This window comes from Bactrocera neohumeralis, chromosome 4, assembly GCF_024586455.1.
Source record: "Bactrocera neohumeralis isolate Rockhampton chromosome 4, APGP_CSIRO_Bneo_wtdbg2-racon-allhic-juicebox.fasta_v2, whole genome shotgun sequence".
Taxonomy (NCBI): Eukaryota; Metazoa; Arthropoda; class Insecta; order Diptera; family Tephritidae; genus Bactrocera; species Bactrocera neohumeralis.
This window is the reverse complement of record NC_065921.1, coordinates 90,454,552-90,471,870: the sequence shown is the minus strand read 5'-3', so window position 1 is coordinate 90,471,870 and position 17,319 is coordinate 90,454,552. Positions and strand designations below refer to the sequence as shown.

At 33.3% G+C, this 17,319-nt stretch overlaps 6 protein-coding genes and 1 long non-coding RNA gene across 18 annotated transcripts; 4 read left to right on the top strand and 3 right to left on the bottom strand.

The window, feature by feature from the left end:
- The first annotated feature begins 547 nt into the window (after positions 1-547).
- Positions 548-3,021, top strand: LOC126755213 (RNA polymerase-associated protein Rtf1). Its single transcript, XM_050467611.1, has 3 exons — positions 548-706; positions 802-1,663; positions 1,734-3,021. The coding sequence occupies exons 1-3, from the start codon at positions 632-634 to the stop codon at positions 2,933-2,935; spliced, it is 2,139 nt and encodes a 712-aa protein (XP_050323568.1). The 5' UTR covers positions 548-631; the 3' UTR covers positions 2,936-3,021.
- Positions 3,022-4,633: 1,612 nt separating this feature from the next.
- On the top strand, positions 4,634-6,549 carry LOC126757229 (rRNA 2'-O-methyltransferase fibrillarin). Its single transcript, XM_050470956.1, has 4 exons — positions 4,634-4,759; positions 4,827-5,072; positions 5,129-5,259; positions 5,511-6,549. The coding sequence occupies exons 1-4, from the start codon at positions 4,747-4,749 to the stop codon at positions 6,099-6,101; spliced, it is 981 nt and encodes a 326-aa protein (XP_050326913.1). The 5' UTR covers positions 4,634-4,746; the 3' UTR covers positions 6,102-6,549.
- A 61-nt stretch (positions 6,550-6,610) lies between these two features.
- LOC126757227 (uncharacterized) lies at positions 6,611-10,421 on the bottom strand. 8 transcript variants are annotated; one of them, XM_050470948.1, is made up of 8 exons: positions 10,325-10,421; positions 9,473-9,713; positions 9,245-9,405; positions 8,458-8,570; positions 8,205-8,370; positions 7,969-8,099; positions 7,538-7,675; positions 6,611-7,472 (listed from the first exon to the last, which is right to left on the bottom strand). In XM_050470948.1, the coding sequence occupies exons 2-8, from the start codon at positions 9,645-9,647 to the stop codon at positions 7,151-7,153; spliced, it is 1,206 nt and encodes a 401-aa protein (XP_050326905.1). In that variant the 5' UTR covers positions 9,648-9,713; positions 10,325-10,421; the 3' UTR covers positions 6,611-7,150. The 8 variants fall into 8 exon arrangements, with proteins under 8 accessions (XP_050326905.1, XP_050326901.1, XP_050326908.1 ...); XM_050470944.1 differs by having other exon boundaries at positions 10,269-10,409; XM_050470951.1 differs by having other exon boundaries at positions 9,473-9,674; positions 10,325-10,409.
- A 28-nt stretch (positions 10,422-10,449) lies between these two features.
- Positions 10,450-11,593, top strand: LOC126757231 (uncharacterized). 3 transcript variants are annotated; one of them, XM_050470959.1, is made up of 3 exons: positions 10,450-10,559; positions 10,672-10,716; positions 10,991-11,593. In XM_050470959.1, the coding sequence occupies exon 3, from the start codon at positions 11,031-11,033 to the stop codon at positions 11,412-11,414; it is 384 nt and encodes a 127-aa protein (XP_050326916.1). In that variant the 5' UTR covers positions 10,450-10,559; positions 10,672-10,716; positions 10,991-11,030; the 3' UTR covers positions 11,415-11,593. The 3 variants fall into 3 exon arrangements, with proteins under 3 accessions (XP_050326916.1, XP_050326915.1, XP_050326914.1); XM_050470958.1 differs by having other exon boundaries at positions 10,488-10,716; XM_050470957.1 differs by lacking the exons at positions 10,450-10,559; positions 10,672-10,716 and adding an exon at positions 10,756-10,891.
- A 132-nt stretch (positions 11,594-11,725) lies between these two features.
- LOC126757228 (zinc finger protein 718-like) lies at positions 11,726-13,297 on the bottom strand. 3 transcript variants are annotated; one of them, XM_050470954.1, is made up of 5 exons: positions 13,181-13,297; positions 12,960-13,098; positions 12,774-12,884; positions 12,641-12,718; positions 11,726-12,589 (listed from the first exon to the last, which is right to left on the bottom strand). In XM_050470954.1, exons 2-5 carry the CDS (start codon positions 12,978-12,980, stop codon positions 11,738-11,740), a joined length of 1,062 nt encoding a protein of 353 aa, XP_050326911.1. In that variant the 5' UTR covers positions 12,981-13,098; positions 13,181-13,297; the 3' UTR covers positions 11,726-11,737. The 3 variants fall into 3 exon arrangements, with proteins under 3 accessions (XP_050326911.1, XP_050326912.1, XP_050326910.1); XM_050470955.1 differs by having other exon boundaries at positions 12,774-12,877; XM_050470953.1 differs by having other exon boundaries at positions 12,774-13,098.
- Positions 13,298-13,614: 317 nt separating this feature from the next.
- Positions 13,615-15,377, top strand: LOC126757226 (cytochrome c oxidase assembly protein COX15 homolog). The gene is made up of 4 exons (XM_050470943.1): positions 13,615-13,755; positions 13,816-13,948; positions 14,012-14,144; positions 14,205-15,377. Exons 1-4 carry the CDS (start codon positions 13,666-13,668, stop codon positions 15,055-15,057), a joined length of 1,209 nt encoding a protein of 402 aa, XP_050326900.1. The 5' UTR covers positions 13,615-13,665; the 3' UTR covers positions 15,058-15,377.
- Positions 15,378-15,855: 478 nt separating this feature from the next.
- LOC126756190 (uncharacterized) lies at positions 15,856-17,136 on the bottom strand. Its single transcript, XR_007666554.1, has 2 exons — positions 17,051-17,136; positions 15,856-16,970 (listed from the first exon to the last, which is right to left on the bottom strand). It is a non-coding gene; the product is annotated as an uncharacterized LOC126756190 (long non-coding RNA).
- Positions 17,137-17,319: the final 183 nt, after the last annotated feature.

Sequence of the window (17,319 nt, the reverse complement as noted above, 5' to 3'; positions counted from 1 at the left end):
ATATATGCGAATTAAAGTAGCCATACACGGCACACATCTATTTTTTAGAAATAAATGTTTTCGACATACAAATCTTACAAATCCATTTTACGTTCCTACTTCAATGAATAAACATTTGCCGATATTATTATATCATTTTTATGTATTTGACTGTATTTTTATAATAAATTATTCCTACATTAACACAAGCCCATAGACGACATTATTTGCTCTTATTTTTACGACTACTAAAGTTACTAACGACTCGACTTATCTTATTCGTAATTTATTTCATCTTTCCAAATTTTTAAACTTCAATAGCTGGAACATGCTAATTCCCGAATAATGATAAGATAACAAATGTCTTACGAAATTATGGCCGTTGAAAATAATTTGACTTACTGTAAAAACGGAATCAGTTTATTAACAAGAAATCTTTATGCTTAATATGGAATATCATTGCGCAAAGAGTTTGTACGTTGTATAAAATGGTCACATAGCTACAAATTCAATGTCTTTAGTCAATACAGCAGTTATCGATTATTTCGAACACTGAGAGCATAATTCTCCTCACTAGAAAATTGACTTGAGGATAGTATTCATACTTTTATTATCGTCATTTGTTTTTTTTTCTTGTCACAGTTTATAAAAAATGGGTAAACGTCGAAAACAAACTTTAATAGAATCGGACGATGATAGCAGCGATACTGCATCTAACCTTGAATCGGTAGAGTTTTAGTAGTACAAAAACAAATATAAATCATAAAAAAAATCTTATACTAATGAAAATAAAGTTTCTAAATATTTCTTTGCATTTTATAGGAGCTATTATCTCTAGCAAAGAAGAAGTCCAGAACGAACACGACTCAAGTTAAAGCTGCAACATTGTCTGGATCTGATTCGGACTCAGATTGGGCGCAGGGGGCAAGTACTTCCACTGCTGCAAAAAAAACACGCATAAAAAAAGTTAACAAGGAATCAGATTCATCGGATTCAGAAGAAGAAAATGACTGTCAAAATAAAAAAAATGATATTTTGGGGAAGGAACTTATTCCCCGAGAAGAGGGAGAGGTTTCGGAGAGTGATGGTAAAGAAGAAAGCGATTCCGATTCAAGTTCCGAAGAAAGTTCGGATACTAGCTCAGATTCAGAATTTGATGATGGTTATGATGAAAACCTCATGGGAGACGAAGAAGATCGTAAGCGCCTAAATGGGCTTTCTGAAAAAGAACGTGAAACGGAGATTTTTAAACGTATCGAGCAGAGAGATTTATTGAAAACCCGATGGGAAATTGAGCGCAAACTTAAATTAGCGCGACGGGGAGAAAAAGCTATAAAACCTAATAAACAAAAAAATAAGAAGAGTAGCGTGTCCAAGAAATTGAAACAGAAATATAAAGATGAAAATACTGAAGTAAAAATAATTCCAATTGTAGAAAAAGAGCCAAATGAAGAGATAGTAATATCTACTATTACTCAAGATTTGGAACTGCCATCACCAATAACCGAGGAGATCTTACTTGATCAAAAACTCTTAACAGATGACCAAAATACTGTAGAAAATTTAGATCATAAAGAACGATCCAAAGAACGTAAGAAGAACGTTGAAATGAATAGGACTGACGATAAGCGTAGCACCGCGATGGCAATGTTAAAAGCTAAACGCGAGGGAAAAGCAAAACGAGGTATATTTTTACATATCATCGGAAATATAATTCAATACAAATATATTTTCAATTGCAATAACAATTCCAGAGGAAGAGGAGGCTAAGCGTCAAGCTGAACGCGATAAGGAGGAAGAAAAAGAAGAACTAGAAGGAGTCTCCGGAGGAAAGTCTTCTGTTAAGCTAAAGGCTTCCGAAATTTATTCCGACGATTCAGCTAGTAGTGATACAGAAGACGAAAAGCCTTCCGAAAAGCGTTCACGTTCAGCTAGTAGTAGTAAATCTTCCAGTGAATCGGAAGATGAAGAGGACGCTATAAGAGAGCCAGTATATATTAGCACTCGAGACGAATTAAACAAGTTGCGACTGTCAAGATTCAAAATGGAACGGTTTATTAATCTTCCTATGTTTGAGCGAACAGTTATGAATTGTTTTGTACGTATAAGTATTGGTAATAACGGTCAAAAACCAGTTTATAGGGTGGCTGAAATAGTTGGTGTGGTGGAAACTGCTAAAATTTATAGCCTTGGAAAAACTCGGACTAATCGAGGCTTAAAACTTAAACACGGCACTCAGGAACGTGTATTTCGTTTAGAGTTCATTTCCAATCAAGAGTTTACCGAAACTGAATATGCTAAATGGCGTGACATATGTGCACAACAAAATGTTCCGATGCCAACAATCGATATGATTGAGCGAAAACAAAAAGATATCAAAGAAGCTCTTAATTATGAGTTTAAGGACGAAGACGTCGAAAAAATCATAGAGGAAAAAAATCGGTTTAGAAATAGACCCACTAATTACGCAATGAGAAAAACCTGCCTAATGAAAGAAAGAGATGCTGCAATGTTACGTGGAGATTATGATGTAGCTCAAGATTTAGGTCAACAAATTGACGAGCTAGAAAGTCGAGCATCAGAACTCGATAAAAAGCGATCAAGTAGCATTAGCTTAATATCATATATAAATGATCGAAATCGAAAACGAAATGTTGAAGATGCTGAGAAAGCAATTTTGGAAGAAGCACGTGCTAATAAAGGTTTAAAGATTTCTGATCCATTCACGCGACGTATTACTCAACCACGCATGGGTTTCAAATCAGTTGAGAAAAAAAGCGAACCAACCATTCAACCGACACAGGCAATACTACCGGCTAAACGAAAAGTTGAGGAAAGTACTACCGGCGGTTCAAAACCAACTGAACCTAAAACAGATTACAGCTTATATGCTCTACATGATTTTGACATTGAATTGGACGTATCCCTTTTGAATGCTGTCCCAACAACACGATAATATTCAAATTAAATTGTATTCAAATAGAATCAGTTGTTCGAATAAAGACTTTGAGGTAAAATAAACATCAAATGTAGACACCATTACGCTTGAATGTATGAAAATGATTGAGATGAGTTTATATAAAGGTTATCCTTTATATTATAATTTGCGCTGGTGGTTGCTGAGCTTTTAACAATTGCGGAATATTTTTATATTTGTAAAGCAGGTGCTAGAAAACTTCTTTGGTCAAAATAGCTTTAGTAGTTTGTGAGATGTTCCTTAAGCCTATCACGAGTGGTGCCCCGCCCACTTTTTTAAAAAGTTTCAGTTTGACAAGGAAAATAAGTACAAATACTCATCAAAGTATCTTATTTTTTTCTCAAGTTATCTCTTTCCCTACCTTTGTTACAATCAATTGTTAGGTGAACAAAACTATTCTCATGTGGTGAACACATAAACGGCGACAGACTGCAAACTACATCTGTCAAATATTAAAATACACACGTTCTTAAGGGCAGTGTTATTTTGACAGCTGCACGACTGCAGGCCGACAGTTGTCGTTCTCGATAACTTCAATATCCTCCTATTTTTGCCAACGACAGTAGTACGACAGTAGAATGGAAGATAGAAAGAGGAGGTAGAGTGGTGATGCCACTAATATGTAAAATGTAAAATTATTCACAGCTCTAACAAACTTGACGTTATTTTACAAATAAAAGCATAAAATAGCTATATTATAGCTTTATTATATCATTTGTAATAACAGTTGATAATTTAAAGCAAAAATATTGACCTATTTACTTATTTTTTGCATAAAAAATTTCACTTTGAACAAAATATTAAAATTTCATTGAAGTGAAAGGAATTAGTATGGCCACAACGAAATTGTGTACACACAAAATGGACAACTGCGTTGTTTTTTGTACATGCCGGCCATTGTGTTGTTGTTGCTTCTCAAAATGTACATGTAGTAAGATGAACAACGACGTTTTCAGTTCACTGTCGTGCTGCTGCAGTCGTCGCAGTCATTGTGTTTACACTTTCAAATACAACTTGGGCTTTACTTGCATAAGAAACATACATATGTACATATATACATAGATTGTGATGTGCTGAACACAATAAGCGCGACAGACTGCAAACGACATCTGTCAAATATTAAAATACACAAGTTCTTAAGGACACAGTTATTGAGGCAGCTGCACAACTACATAACTGTATCCATAAGAACGTGTGTACTTTAATATTTTACAGATGTCGTTTGCAGTCTGTCGCGCTCATTGTGTTCAGCACATAAATGTATACGAAAAGTAACAATAAGTGTGTTTGACTTGCAAGTAGTAAGATAGATCGACTGTGGTATAGTATTTCGTAAAGATATACATACATAATCCAAACGTTTTCTTAATGGCTGGTTAGCTGTCATCAGTCAATTAAGTCCTGGTCAACTTTACTAAAAGAATGAGTTTGATTAAGTTAACCAGGATCCGTTGGCTAACGAGGACTTTTACGACTAATATAAATGATTGCATAGTTATTTTTGCATGGTTCATGATCAAACGAACAAATCATTTTTTATATTCGAGAAATGTATTGATAAATAATTGTACTAAAAACAGCACGGTTATGACAATTTAAAAGGCACCCTGTATTTTTTATAAGGCAACTCTGTGTTTTAACAGTGCTACCAATTATAAAAATAAAACTATACTAGAACACGTGTTTTGCCTTTCATGCTTTTGGTTTGATTTGGTTTGGTTAGCATTTTTCCGCCGTCTGGAGGAGTTAGTATTGTTTTATATATTTTAAAAATCTTTTATATTTAAGACATGGGGAAACCAGGTGAGCAAAATTAATAAAATTTTGTAAAACTTGACTTTATTGTCATTTATCAATTTTTGCAAAATAGGATTTTCACCACGCGGAGGAGGTGGCAGTGGTAGCGGTGGTCGTGGACGTGGTGGGGGTTTTGGTGGTCGAGGTGGCGGTGGTGGCCGCGGTGGTGGCGATCGAGGACGAAGCAGCTTCGGTGGTCGTGGTGGAGGCGGTAGAGGCGGTGGTGGTAGCCGAGGTGGGCCTGGTGGACGAGGAGGAAGGGGTGGAGGAGGAGGTCGAGGTGGACGAGGCGGAGGTGGTGCGGGGGGTTTCAAAGGAGGTATAAAAATATTAATATTTGTATAGAGCATTGGGTACTTATTTTGTATGCACTAGGTAAAACTGTTGTAATAGAACCCCATCGCCATGAAGGCGTTTTCATAGCACGTGGAAAAGAAGATGCTTTGGTAACACGAAACTTTGTTCCTGGTTCTGATGTTTATGGAGAAAAACGAATTTCTGTTGAGGTATGTTTTTTTTCTATCATTTGGTATTGTATACTGTTTAAATGATGAGATTGTGCAGGGGTACAGAACATGGTAATATGTGACCATGAAACTTTGTCAACAAAATTAGATTTGCGTGGTTTGAGACCTTTAGGCGAATTTAAAGTGACAAATTTTTAGATTAATGCACTACTGAACCAAATACCAAATAAGTGAAAATCGCATGTAAATTTTGTAATTTAAAATGATGAGCAATTGTTTTTTTTTTTTAGACAAATGGCGAAAAAATAGAGTACCGTGTATGGAACCCCTTCCGTTCCAAACTTGCAGCAGCTATCTTGGGAGGAGTTGATAAAATTCACATGCCTCCTGGCTCTAAAGTGCTTTACTTAGGAGGGGCTTCGGGCACAACGGTTTCACATGTTTCGGATGTTGTTGGGCCTGAAGGTCTTGTATATGCCGTTGAATTTTCACATCGTTCCGGTCGTGATCTCATCAATGTAGCAAAGAAACGTACAAATATAATTCCGATAATTGAGGACGCTCGTCATCCTCATAAATACCGAATGCTTGTCGGAATGGTTGATACGATATTTGCAGATGTGGCACAACCAGATCAAGGGCGTATTGTCGCATTAAATGCTCAACATTTCCTTAAAAATGGTGGACATTTCGTTATATCTATTAAGGCATCATGTATTGATTCTACTGCGCAACCAGAGGCAGTGTTCGCCGCTGAAGTTAAAAAAATGCAAGCAGACAAGTTAAAGCCTCAAGAGCAGATTACGTTAGAGCCTTATGAACGCGACCATGCAGTTGTTGTGGGAATTTATAGACCGCTACCTAAAGGTGTTGGCTCCTAAATACAATTTTTCTAGTTGCTTTAATTTTAAAGATTGTCAAATTTTTTATAAGATCTAGATTTTAGGTGACATCAAATCCAGATTTAATTACATCAACAACGGCACTTATTTTATGTACGTTTTCAATTATTGCAGTTAATATGAGTATATTCTAACTGCACTGTAATTTATAGAAAATCGTGTAAATTGTAAAATAAACCTTCGAAGACAGGTTGTTTTACAATTAATTGATATTTGATGACAGTGCACCGTGTGTAAAGAGTTTGTACTAAAGAATACAAAAATATATAAACTGCGGTATGAGATAAATGACAGTTTAAGTTTATAAGTAAGTTAATTTAAGTGCAGTTTTTCAATGTATAATATGTATTTACAACTTTTTTTTAGTTTGAAGAACTGCTTCAATCGGAAGCGAATTACAGATAATAAAACCTTGATAATAATTAGACTTGTTGCTGCTTTAATACAATTAAAAAAAAAACTATTTGAAAATTAGATATGGACTGTGATTTGTGAACATATGTATGTATGTACTATATTTCTTTATTATTCAATACACTCAAAAACATGCCTTTACAGAATTTATGTTTATAATGTAGGTCCCAATGGCATTGTTCATTGCTCTATGTACACATATTTAGTATATATAATTGTTTTTCCCTTTGTTTCAAGGCTTTAATTGCAATATATTATTTTTAAAAGATTATAATCTTAAAGCCTAATACTTTTTAAATTGAAAATAATTTGTATAAAGGTTGTACGATTCCTGTCTTGCTTTTCCGTCGTTATGTGTTCATGTTTTCGTTATACGGCTTATATGATAATAAGAAGAAAATGCCTCGGATATCTACTAAATGCAGGATATAGCTGCTCCTCTACATATTAATACTTTGATTTGATATGCAAGTATAATGTATACTTACACATAAAAGTTGTCAAACAAGTTTTTAGTTAATCCTGCGAACAATGAACGACGTTTGTCCTTATCAAAGTTTAATCTTGATTTTTATTTTTTAAAATTCGTTAATTTCACTTGTTTAATTTTGTAATTACAATTTTGCACGTGTTTTTAAGCCGATACTGTCGATCGCACCAGAACTTTCAAGATGCTTTAATAGACACCCTAAGTATTCCTCACGATGCTTAATAAAATGTGCTGCATGTTGCGAATGCTCCCAACACTTAAAAGTACATTTTATATTAGCACGTTCCCAATTTTCACGTACTGCGTGGTTCGACGATGGTGGTCCAATATTATCATTTTCTGATACAAAAAACAATGCTGGTTGTTTAATTAAAGTAGAGTGAAACATTTGACTGGATCGCATATAATGGATAGTGGCTTGATTATGGAATGTTTTCATATGGTAACTATATAAAAAGAAATATTAAATTGAAATTGCAGCAATTAAGTGCATATATAACAGTAAACTTACAGGATGTAATTACGTAAAGCGCTTTGCATACGTGGATTTTTAGGAAAAAGCGACTTCGGCACTCCAACAGGGATTTCTGTAATATCAGCAGCGCTGTCCCAAATTTGACAGACAATTCTGTCTAATATTCCTGCATATCTGAATATATAAAAAAACCTTTATGGTAACAATATAAATACGCTTAAAATTTAAATGATCAATACGTACGTTCATATACTAAATACTACATCCATCTACAATATGATGTTTAATGAACTTCAATTTAGACGATTGCATTTTGACTCTTATATTTTCTTGAATTTAGTAACTTGATTCTTTAGTTCTTTTGAAAGCGGCTAAATTAGAAATGCATCTTGCCGAGAGCAAAAAAGTATCTCTCCTTTTTTACACATAGCAAAAATCACATACCCAAAATACAAAACTTTCCCTACCGTTCTTTATTACGAGACATTTGTAACATCACTTCTCCGAGTTGATAAGCGCCCACAGAAAAGCCATGAACAACAATTGGCGTATATGATCCGTTATTTTCCAAAAATTTAAGAGTATCTGCAGCCACAACCTAGATTTCAACGAAACCCAGAATATTTCACACAATTACAATTCGTTGTATTATTGGGTACAAATATTGATTAACAATAATAAAGGTATCCCTAATCATATTTACTTGTGTTCCTTTAACGGGCCAAAGAAGTTGCCATGGCGTCACATGTACGATCATAACATCGAATCCCATTTCAGTGTAAATTTGAGCATATTTCTTCAAATGTTTTTGCTTAGCCATTAGCCACGCCATCATTAAAACAAGTGGATTCCCAGAAGACTGTTTGATTCTAAGAGAATAGAAGGGAAATTAACATGTACATATATTTTACATTGTAATAACTGAAATACAAATAAAATAAAAAATATACACTAACTTTAAAGTTTTTGGATCCACTTCACCCTTAAATGGTTCATTAGTGAACAATGTCATATTTTTCGTGACCTCTTTGGATGAAAGATAACGACAATTCCAAGGCACCATTGTCTTCTAACCATGAAAAAATACATATTAAAGATTATATTAGTTCATCTATATTAACATACATAACACATATAGAAGATGAAAAATATAGCAACAAACAAACATCATCAAATTTCGATCAATTTAATTCTTAACAAATAAAAAAACTATACAGAAATATGTGTGTACATACATTTATAAGTCAAATGTTTAAAGGTATTTTTTATGGTGGAGAGCTATAACTTTTATATTGCAAACTAGCCCAACATATGATTAGTATAATTTAAAATTTATCTATGCTTTTGGAGATATGTGATCAGGATGTCTCCTGTAGAAAAGTACACACATAAACTGGGTTGTATTTGCAAATAAACAAATTAGCAAAGTAAACATGAAAGATGAAAGTACTTTTGAAAATATTTTTCGAAATGAATATAGGGAATGGAAAAATAAAGAGGATCGTTCACAACCCTAACGTGGTGAAGGGGCAATAATACACAGTATCAAATTTCATAAAAGTTTCTTTGGGAGTATATGCAAACAGAAAAAAAATAACCAAATCGATAATTATAGGAAATATTAATGTATAGAATTATTGAGTAACGCGAAAGAATTTTCAAAATATTGTTTTTATTTTTTCTACCATTTATTACTTAAATATTTAATTTAATTAAATATTATTAAATTTTTAACAGGCTTACTTGATCAGTGATTATAGCAGACTTGTTACTCGAGTTTGTCTTCTGTAAACTTGAAAAGTATCTGTAATTCGGTTTCGAAATGTAATTCAATCGGCTTTTTAAAAGAGTGGAATGCCCAAAGTTTGGAACCAAAGACAAAATTTCTTTATTGTTTGTTAACGCTAAAAACAAAAATTTATCAACTAGAAATTATTTAGAAGATATAAAGGCATTTATAATTTTTTTTACCATATTCAAGCGCTTTTGATGCCGTTGTACTTCCTTCTGCCTGCATGGGAAAAGCAATGCTGGCATTTAGTGATTTTTTTGCATTGCAACAATTTGTTTTATTTAAACTTGACGTTACAGTAAGTAATCGCAAAACACGGGTAGCGCTTGTAACGCACTGTATTGAAGAAGCCATTTCGAAACCTCTGGCCAAAAACTATGACTGGTATTACATAAAATGCATAAACAATTTACGCAGAACCTAAATTGTATAGTATGTGTATCTATTTACAAAATCTGTTGTCTGCATTTATATTTAATTTTCTTCCGGATCAGGTAAAAATTTTAATTTTAGCAGTAAAGAAAAATACAATTTATGTACTATATATGCAAATATGTTTTTACTTTATGAGAACTGGCGCATTTAAATTAGACAATATGTATGTACATACATATGTGTAGTTTACACACACATAAATCATATTTTTGCCCATACTTAAATGCACTAATTGGACTTTGCTCTAATGCGCTTGAGAAAATAAAATTAGCAGTATGCAACAGCATACATATATGTATGTATATATTCGACAGTCCAGAAAATATAAATAAATTTGAAGCTTTCAAACAATTTTCTATTTATTTTGACATTTTTGGTTTTAGTATGTTGATACTATTTTCATCGATTTTATTTTGTAAACGAATGCTTTTAAATCTTCAAAATGTTTAAAGAAACCTTTTATGAACCACATTGAATAATTACTTTTAATTTATTACAATGCACAGAAATGCATTTGTCAAAATTTTGCAAAATACATACACACAGATATAAATTAGATGTGAATCAATTTCAATTTATAGTAAAGAGCCGAATACAAATTAACTTAAAGATTCGTCGGTATTGGTATTGCTTCGACAGGTCGCACGAACAGAATACTCTATGATATTAAAACAAATAAGCAAGATATACTGTATAATAAATTTAGTTCTTTAATGTTATTTTAAGCGAATAAGTTAACAGTTTATGGTCAATGCACGGAAACTTGCCCAGATATGTGTGTGTAGACTGAGTTCAGACACGACAACTTTTGCTGCGGCAAATCGAGTTGTGGTAGATTTCAAAGAAATACTATAATATAAACAAATTTTAAACTTAGATTTTGTGTATATTTTTGTAGTAATATATACGCTGATATGAATGTCAAACTTTAATTTTTTTCAAGGACTTCTAAATAACTGGATCTTCGAGAAATTCCAAGGCAAATTTGGTTAGTGTTTACTTTAATTATTATCTGGCAATACTTTTGCTGTCAAATAAATATATCTGTACACATAAGAAACTAAAAAGTTCATGGTTTATTATGAAATTTGTATAATTCTTCGGTGAAGAAATAAGTGAATAATAATTATGCTGCAGTCCTTTAGATCTGCTGTCCAATCAGCGTATGTTCATAACATATTTAGAGTATACACGGTTCATTTATACTCGAATAGAGCCGTAGACCAAATGATTTATTTATTATCAAAATAATTATATTCCAGATCACAACTACTATACCAGGGTAGGTATCCAATTTCTAAAATGTATTATCGTCTGGTGTCAAATATTCCCAAACAACCGTCTAATGAGAGTTCAAACGAACCAATAAAGTTCTTTGGAAGCAAAGCTGCAACCTGGCGTGCACGTGATACGAGAAGTGGCGGTTCTGAGGACACGTTATGGTTTCAACCTTATGTCATTTCTGGAAGTTTGGCTGTATTTTTACTATATTTTTGCGTACTTCGAGAGGAAAATGATATCGACAAACGGCTAGAAGGTAACCTGTTTGATCAAGTTGCGGGTCTGGAAGAAGTACAACTTACCGTAAATTACAAATATAACAGAGAGAATGGTTTGGACACTTCAGAAATTGAAAAACGATTATTAGAACTAGGAGTCGACATAAAGTTTTTGGATATACGCTAAGAATAATTGATACTAGAATACGATGATAGTAGTGAACAGTAACTAAAACTAAATTAATAAATGATGTACATAAGTTTTCAAAGTCCCTCATGGTATTTTATAGAGCAAATCTATTTTAATGTAGTTTTTCAAAATATCGATTAAGATAATGAAAATAAATAATTTAATTGTCTATGCAAGATTAACATTATGCTAATTTGAAAATAAAACAATTGTTGTGTTGAAAATGCAAAATTCAAATTTTCATATTCAATACAATTTTACCTCAACATAATTTGAACGCAGCTTCTAAGAAAAATGGCAAAACGAAGTTTGAAACAAAACTAGTTGTTTAATTTAATAATACACTCTGCTTTAACAGCAGTTTCTGCTTCATGGGCACATAAATGTCTTTTAAGTCGGTAATTTTCGTAAAACATCTGATTACATAATGGGCATTGTAATTTTGGTGCTTTATGTGTTCGTAAATGTACATTTAAACTGGTGCTACTCTTATAGGAAGAACCACATAAATCACAGACGAAAGCACGAATATCGGAATGAGTCACCATATGTATATTATGATCCGATTTTGTGGAACTTTTTCGACTGCACAATTTGCACTTCCATACATGTATCTTAGTATGACGATTTTCATGGTGCTTCCAAGTAGAAGGGTGCAGAAAACTTCGTTTGCAATAACGGCATTGAAAAGGTTTATCTGCACCATGAACTTGGTGATTGTGTGTCAAAAGTTGATTTTGCGTTTTAAAATTTCGCTGACAATCATTACAACTTCTTAATTTTAAATGTTTATGAGGAATAAATTCTATTAACTTGTTAAAATACAAAGGATGAGCAGACACATAACCATCTCGACTCCAACGACCCCCATTAGATTCATTCTTCTTAACCATATGCTGTGAACGAAGATATTCCCGCTTAAACCATCGAATCAAGGACAATATACTGGATCTCGCCAATTGTGGTGTTATACTTATATTGAAGTCTTTTTTAAATTTTTCGCATATGATTACAGTACTCTGATCCCTTTCTTCTTTGTTGTCGAAATCATGGTGTTGGACATTCCACTGGCAAGGATGAAACCGAATGATATCAATAAATCCCAATATAATAGATGGATCAGTAGAACGTAATTGAAAAAAGCAGCGCGTATTTAGCTTCGCAGTTTTAAACTAAAATTAGTAATATTTTATTTAAGTGCAATAATCTGTATGGATACATACTGTTGGAAATTTATTCCCCGTGTTATCAAGAGCATCAAATGTATTTGATTCCGCAGGGTTGTTTTTTTTTATCTCGCCCTCGGAAAATATATATTTATTTTAATGTTGTTCAAAGTTCACTTTCAGCTCTTACCATTAAGAATTCCGGTAAAATCTCGATCTCTAAATTGACTATTGATTCCTCTTCGGACCCAATTTTAGTTTCGGTTTGGCATTTTGTAGCAACATCGTAAGGATCTTTGATCTTTTCATTGTATGAATTTGTTTCGTTTCCTTTTGACTCAGTTTCGTCCTGAGAATCTATATGATTTATATTTACCTGGTTAATTTCCTTTCCCATAGATTGTTATCTTGCTACTTTTTCGTGGTATAACTATTGTGTCTAATGGTTATTGATCGCACCGGTAGGGAAACAGCAATATGATGTATTGTCCAATGTACGAATAATTCCAAATTTCCTACCGTTTTTTTGAATATACATTACATATATGTAACTATAGATTTAATCAGGAATAAGGATTTAATGTATAAAAATATTACCACTGTCGAAATTTTTACGCCGCGGACATACATGCCAGTAATTCGGTGTCACTAAAGAACATTGTACAAACCATGGTATACAGCTGATTCGTTTGCTATAGGTTTATATATTATTATCGTTATAGGTTTATACCAGGGATAAATTGCCAGTTCACACACCGACTCTTTTGCCGCTCAAACCGGTTTCGCGTAACCAAACCCCACAAACAAAAAGTGCTGCTATGATAAAAGGAATTGAGATATAAATAAGAAGTTGTTAGTTCGGATTATGAGTTATAAAGCATTAAGATGTTGTTAAAGATAAGTGCATAGCCATAAAATTGGGACTTTTATTTAATAATTCAGTGATCGAACTAAAGAATGAGTTAAAAAGTAGACGATTTATCGAGAAATCCGTTACAGTATTAACTGCAATACAATCGTGATGTTAACATCTCTATCCAATACCATATGATTTATTTGAAGCCGGAATAAGATAAATAATAATGCTGAATGTCGCAAGACTTTTATTAAATAAAAATGGGTTTTTGCCGGTTAATCGCTATAACCATTTGCTTAGTCGTAATTCCCGAAAGGTAAGTATTTTTAAATGTAACCTTAGAGAAAATGAATAATATGAATAAATAACATTTCAGAATATTAATTTAGAATCTAAATTGGGGAGAAGTTGGCAAACACGTTGCAACAGTACACAAGAAAAAAGTGATAAAATAGTAGGATCGTGGCTACTATGTTGCGGTGGTATGGTATATGTTGCTGTAGCTCTTGGTATGTCTAGTAAGGTATTGCCGCCAGTATCTTTTTTACGATGTGTGTTTAATATTTTAATAGGTGGTGTAACACGGCTCACAGAGTCAGGTTTATCTATGGTGAAGTGGAGATTGCTTGGTGAAAAAAAACCAACTACTATAGAGGAATGGAAAGAAGAGTTCTCGAATTATCAGCAGTACCCAGAGTATAAATTGTATTTATTTATATACTAATATAAATATTCAAAAATAATAATAGTATGTTTCTTTTCTAGGAAAAATCGCTCAATGACTTTGGATGAATTTAAATTTATATATATGATGGAATATATTCACAGAATGTGGGGCCGTGGAATTGGAGCTGTTTTTTTAATTCCAGCAGTTTATTTTTGGAAAAGGGGCTATTTAACAAATTCAACTAAAAAACGTGTTGTAATACTTGGCGCACTCATTGGTTTACAAGGACTTATGGGTTGGTACATGGTTAAATCCGGACTGGAAGATAAATTTCAAGACGTTAATGATGTACCCAGAGTATCGCAGTATAGACTAGCTTCACATCTAGCTGCCGCATTTGTTCTATACAGTGTGTTTTTGTCATCAGGATTAAGGAAATTATTACCTTCAACCGAAAATCTTACGTCTTCAAAACATCTTTTGCATTTAAAAAAAATGGCGAATCTATCCAAAGGATTTGTATTTCTCACAGCTGTTTCAGGAGCGTTTGTAGCAGGACTTGATGCCGGTTTAGTGTATAATTCTTTTCCTAAAATGGGTGATAAGTGGATTCCTGATGACATTTTATTATATCAACCGATACAGAGAAACTTTACGGAAAACCCCACAACAGTGCAATTTAATCATAGAATTTTTGGAATTACTACTGTATTCACCGTTTCTCTCCTATGGATGTATTCAAGAAAATGTGTTTTGCCTAAACGCGTATCGTATGCTATAAACGCCACTATGACAATGGCATGGTTACAAGCAACTTTAGGCGTTTCGACTCTATTAACTTACGTCCCCATACATCTTGCTACAGCTCATCAATCTGGTTCTCTGCTGTTACTTTCGTTTGCTCTTTGGTTAAGTCAAGAACTGCGTTTACTAAAGTACATTCCCAAATAAAGGGGAAACAATATATGTATTTATGCTTATAATTAGTATATTTATTTGAATGTATTAAAATAAAAACTATTATAGACTTCATTATACCCAACAAAAATTAAAAAGTTAAATGTACATACTTACATATCTATGTATAAGGTAATATAAATCATCATTTTATGAAGGGAGCACTACCTAAATTTTCGTTTATTCTAGATATGTATAAAGAATTAGACTAATGACACTCTAAACGATTTGAAAATCCTTAAAGATATTGCTTGACCAGTTTGAAGATATTTATGAATAATAAAATATTCTAGGTTGGATCAAGAGAGATCCTAGAGGATTCTAGTCGAATGGACCACCTAAGACGCAGCCGCGGTTATGTAAAGAATTAGACCAATGACACTCTAAACGATTTGAAAATCGATTTTAAATATATCATTGCTTGACTAGTTTGAAGATATTTATGAATAATAAAATATTATAGGTTGGATCAAGAGCGGGTCTCTCATCCGAGGCTGTTGTGACCTTTTCATTGGGGCTGTATTTTACGTGGCCGGTCCCAAACCCAGCGTACAACCCGTGCGGGAGGGAAAGTTCTGTTCACTTTAGCTCCCCTTCAAACGGATGTTTTTGGCTATCCAGAGGATAGTTAGTCTAAGACCGGAAGTCACCAGTTGCTTCAACCGAAAATCTTACGTCTTCAAAACATCTTTTGCATTTAAAAAAAATGGCGAATCTATCCAAAGGATTTGTATTTCTCACAGCTGTTTCAGGAGCGTTTGTAGCAGGACTTGATGCCGGTTTAGTGTATAATTCTTTTCATAAAATGGGTGATAAGTGGATTCCTGATGACATTTTTTTATATCAACCGATACAGAGAAACTTTACGGAAAACCCCACAACAGTGCAATTTAATCATAGAATTTTTGGAATTACTACTGTATTCACCGTTTCTCTCCTATGGATGTATTCAAGAAAATGTGTTTTGCCTAAACGCGTATCGTATGCTATAAACGCCACTATGACAATGGCATGGTTACAAGCAACTTTAGGCGTTTCGACTCTATTAACTTACGTCCCCATACATCTTGCTACAGCTCATCAATCTGGTTCTCTGCTGTTACTTTCGTTTGCTCTTTGGTTAAGTCAAGAACTGCGTTTACTAAAGTACATTCCCAAATAAAGGGGAAACAATATATGTATTTATGCTTATAATTAGTATATTTATTTGAATGTATTAAAATAAAAACTATTATAGACTTCATTATACCCAACAAAAATTAAAAAGTTAAATGTACATACTTACATATCTATGTATAAGGTAATATTAATCATCATTTTATGAAGGGAGCCACTACCTAAATTTTCGTTTATTCTAGATATGTATAAAGAATTAGACTAATGACACTCTAAACGATTTGAAAATCCTTAAAGATATTGCTTGACCAGTTTGAAGATATTTATGAATAATAAAATATTCTAGGTTGGATCAAGAGAGATCCTAGAGGATTCTAGTTATGTATAAAGAATTAGACCAATGACACTCTAAACGATTTGAAAATCCTTAAATATATCATTGCTTGACTAGTTTGAAGATATTTATGAATAATAAAATATTATAGGTTGGATCAAGAGCGGGTCTCTCATCCGAGGCTGTTGTGACCTTTTCATTGGGGCTGTATTTTACGTGGCCGGTCCCAAACCCAGCGTACAACCCATGCGGGAGGGAAAGTTCTGTTCACTTTAGCTCCCCTTCAAACGGATGTTTTTGGCTATCCAGAGGATAGTTAGTCTAAGACCGGAAGTCACCAGTTGCTTGGGCCATATGTAAAAGAATCGTCTTTGGCCACTCCCAAGTGAATGGTTCCATCCGTCATAACCGCGTAAACGGTGTCTACGCCAATAAAGAAGAAGAAGTATAGGTTGCCCTTTAATGTCGTTATGTAGACATATTTTTGGAAAACTGTATCATTCATTTAGTGAAAGCCTATAAAATTCGAAAGCTTACAATTTTCATGTGAAAGTACAAGTAGTAAACGATTGAGATATAGTCAATATGAAATCAAAACTTTTAAAGACTTTACACTGGAAGAATTGCATCTATCAATTTGAATTAAGCGTTATTGGGTAGCTTATAACCAATGTTTTATTAAGTTATAATAGAAAGATTTTGGAACTTTATAGGTTGACTTTATACCACCCCTCCTTACTTGTTGTAATTGTTGCAATTAAATTTTAATTTCAATGGAAATTAAATTAAGCAAAAGTATGGTTTAT

Excerpts from the sequence above, each read along its gene's own strand:
- LOC126757229 (XM_050470956.1), top strand. Across the intron at positions 5,073-5,128 it reads TGCGGGGGGTTTCAAAGGAG|GTAAAACTGTTGTAATAGAA; the intron begins GTATAAAAATAT and ends TGTATGCACTAG. Across the intron at positions 5,260-5,510 it reads AAAAACGAATTTCTGTTGAG|ACAAATGGCGAAAAAATAGA; the intron begins GTATGTTTTTTT and ends TTTTTTTTTTAG.
- LOC126757227 (XM_050470948.1), bottom strand. The coding sequence starts at position 9,647 with ATGGCTTCTTCAATACAGTGCGTTACAAGCGCTACCCGTGTTTTGCGA. Across the intron at positions 8,571-9,244 it reads CTGCTATAATCACTGATCAA|AAGACAATGGTGCCTTGGAA; the intron begins GTAAGCCTGTTA and ends TTTCATGGTTAG. Across the intron at positions 7,473-7,537 it reads GCTTTACGTAATTACATCCT|TTACCATATGAAAACATTCC; the intron begins GTAAGTTTACTG and ends CTTTTTATATAG.
- LOC126757228 (XM_050470953.1), bottom strand. The coding sequence starts at position 12,980 with ATGGGAAAGGAAATTAACCAGGTAAATATAAATCATATAGATTCTCAG. Across the intron at positions 12,719-12,773 it reads TTTTACCGGAATTCTTAATG|GGCGAGATAAAAAAAAACAA; the intron begins GTAAGAGCTGAA and ends ATATTTTCCGAG. Across the intron at positions 12,590-12,640 it reads CGGGGAATAAATTTCCAACA|TTTAAAACTGCGAAGCTAAA; the intron begins GTATGTATCCAT and ends TACTAATTTTAG.
- LOC126755213 (XM_050467611.1), top strand. The coding sequence starts at position 632 with ATGGGTAAACGTCGAAAACAAACTTTAATAGAATCGGACGATGATAGC. Across the intron at positions 707-801 it reads CTGCATCTAACCTTGAATCG|GAGCTATTATCTCTAGCAAA; the intron begins GTAGAGTTTTAG and ends TGCATTTTATAG. Across the intron at positions 1,664-1,733 it reads CGAGGGAAAAGCAAAACGAG|AGGAAGAGGAGGCTAAGCGT; the intron begins GTATATTTTTAC and ends TAACAATTCCAG.
- LOC126757226 (XM_050470943.1), top strand. The coding sequence starts at position 13,666 with ATGCTGAATGTCGCAAGACTTTTATTAAATAAAAATGGGTTTTTGCCG. Across the intron at positions 13,756-13,815 it reads TTAGTCGTAATTCCCGAAAG|AATATTAATTTAGAATCTAA; the intron begins GTAAGTATTTTT and ends ATAACATTTCAG. Across the intron at positions 13,949-14,011 it reads ATATGTTGCTGTAGCTCTTG|GTGGTGTAACACGGCTCACA; the intron begins GTATGTCTAGTA and ends ATATTTTAATAG.
- LOC126757231 (XM_050470957.1), top strand. The coding sequence starts at position 10,857 with ATGCTGCAGTCCTTTAGATCTGCTGTCCAATCAGC. Across the intron at positions 10,892-10,990 it reads AGATCTGCTGTCCAATCAGC|ATCACAACTACTATACCAGG; the intron begins GTATGTTCATAA and ends ATTATATTCCAG.